General features: G+C 37.6%; 1 protein-coding gene across 1 annotated transcript; it reads right to left on the bottom strand.

Annotated features, from left to right (window-relative positions):
• Positions 1-825: 825 nt before the first annotated feature.
• LOC125361780 (olfactory receptor 4A47-like) lies at positions 826-1,758 on the bottom strand. Its single transcript, XM_048360383.1, has one exon. It carries the CDS (start codon positions 1,753-1,755, stop codon positions 826-828), a length of 930 nt encoding a protein of 309 aa, XP_048216340.1. The 5' UTR covers positions 1,756-1,758.
• Between the last annotated feature and the right edge of the window lie 214 nt (positions 1,759-1,972).

Below are 1,972 nucleotides of genomic sequence, written 5' to 3'. Positions count from 1 at the left end.
AGTGATATGTGAGTGTATACAAGTGTATCAACGGAAATATGGAAGATTCATGGAAGAACTCAAATTGTATAATTCCCTAGAAAGGCAAAGTCAAAGTTCAACAAAATAAATACCAAGAGGCAGGCACTTGAAACGGGTGGGGTGGGGTCAAGATGAAAATAGTTCAAGAATGAAGAGAACAATGGAAGCATCCAGTATAGATTTCAATATATATGTCTTACAAATTTAATAAGAGTGAGGGAAGGGGTAGGAATAGGAGGGATGGGTGAGAATGTTGAAAGGAGTGTTACTGATCAAGATACATTGTATTCAAAAAATGGAATTGTTAAATGGAAGCTCCTATGTAAAACTACTTAAAGATAATGAAATAAATTAATTAAAAAGTCCAAGTAAACTAATGCTACCAGTCATATTCAGTAGACACTATGTTGAAAATGAACTATACAATTTGTGGGGGACAGGGGTCAGGAGGGAAAAGCTTGGAGAAAGGAGGGAAGAGGTGACACTGTTCAAAGAGAAATGTACTCATTACATGACTTAGGTAACTGTAACCTCCTCTATACATCACCTTTACAATAGAAATGTTTTTAAAGTCCTAGCATAAGTTTATGATTTAAAAAAAGGAAGAGATGGATCCAACGCAGAACATCCTATGATATTACCAATTACATAACTAGTATATGATCGGTATAATCACAAGAATAACTGATTACATAGCATGTTGAAAGTACCAATGTTATTTTGTTTTAGTATTTTGGACTAGAGGTTTGGCTAAGCAGAATGGCACTATGGTCAATGGATTTGCCACCATGGTGGGAGACTCGTTTATTCATGACCTGATGTAACTTTTCTTTTCCAGAGCTTCCTCATGGCATTTGTCATCTCTTTATTTCTCAGAGTGTAAATTAATGGATTCAGCATAGGGGTTAAGACAGTATAAAACACACTAAATGATTTATCAATAGGAAAAGTCTTCGCAGGTCTTGCATATATGAAAATGCAGGGAATAAAAAAGCAGAACACCACAGTGATGTGCGAGCCACAGGTGGAGAGAGCTTTCCTCCTCCCTTCCTGACTTAGGTTCTTTAGAGAGTGCAAGATGACACCGTAGGACATCAGTAAGAACAAAAATGCAATCACACACAACAGTCCTCCATTGGCAACCACTAAGATACCAGTGATGTAGATATCAACACACACAAGTTCCAATAAAGGGTACATGTCACACACAAAATGATCCATGACATTGGGGCCACAGAATGGGAGCCCATAAATAGTGCTGAGTTGAATTACTGAGTGCAAAAACCCACCCACCCAAGACATGACTAATAAGAAAACACACACCCTTTGTCTCATGATAATCAAATAGTGCAAAGGCTTACAGATGGCCACATAGCGGTCATAGGCCATCACCAGTAAAAGACAGATCTCTGATCCACCAAAAAGATGTTCTGTAAAAAGTTGAATCATACAAGACTTGAAGGATATGGTTTTCTCCCCAAAGAACAAGTCTGAAATCAGCTTAGGGGAAATAGATGATGAATAAATAACATCCACAAAAGATAACCAAGCGAGAAAGAAGTACATAGGCGAATCCAGGGTCTTACTGAGAGCAATAGTTATGATAATGAGCAGATTTCCCACCATGGTCAGAATGTAGAAGAGTGAAAACATCACAAAAAGTACTTTCTGTTCCTTTGGATTCTGGGTAAGGCCCAAAAGGACAAAGTAAGTTACATTGTTCTTCAGTTCCATATATTCTGTTACTCGGGCTAGTTTCAACTATTCACCTACAGAAGAATGAAAAGCTTTTTAGAAGCCTTATAACCTTACTCTTCACATATCCATCAAGAATGTATATGCAGCATGTACTGTGTCAATCAACCTGCTATTGATACCTGGATTGCCAAATTAAGTGAGACAGGCTTTCCCTCTCAAAATTACTCCTACATAATGATAGAGTCAGACAATT

This window comes from Perognathus longimembris, chromosome 13, assembly GCF_023159225.1.
Source record: "Perognathus longimembris pacificus isolate PPM17 chromosome 13, ASM2315922v1, whole genome shotgun sequence".
NCBI classification, from domain to species: Eukaryota; Metazoa; Chordata; class Mammalia; order Rodentia; family Heteromyidae; genus Perognathus; species Perognathus longimembris.
This window is presented reverse-complemented; position numbering and strand designations above follow the sequence as displayed.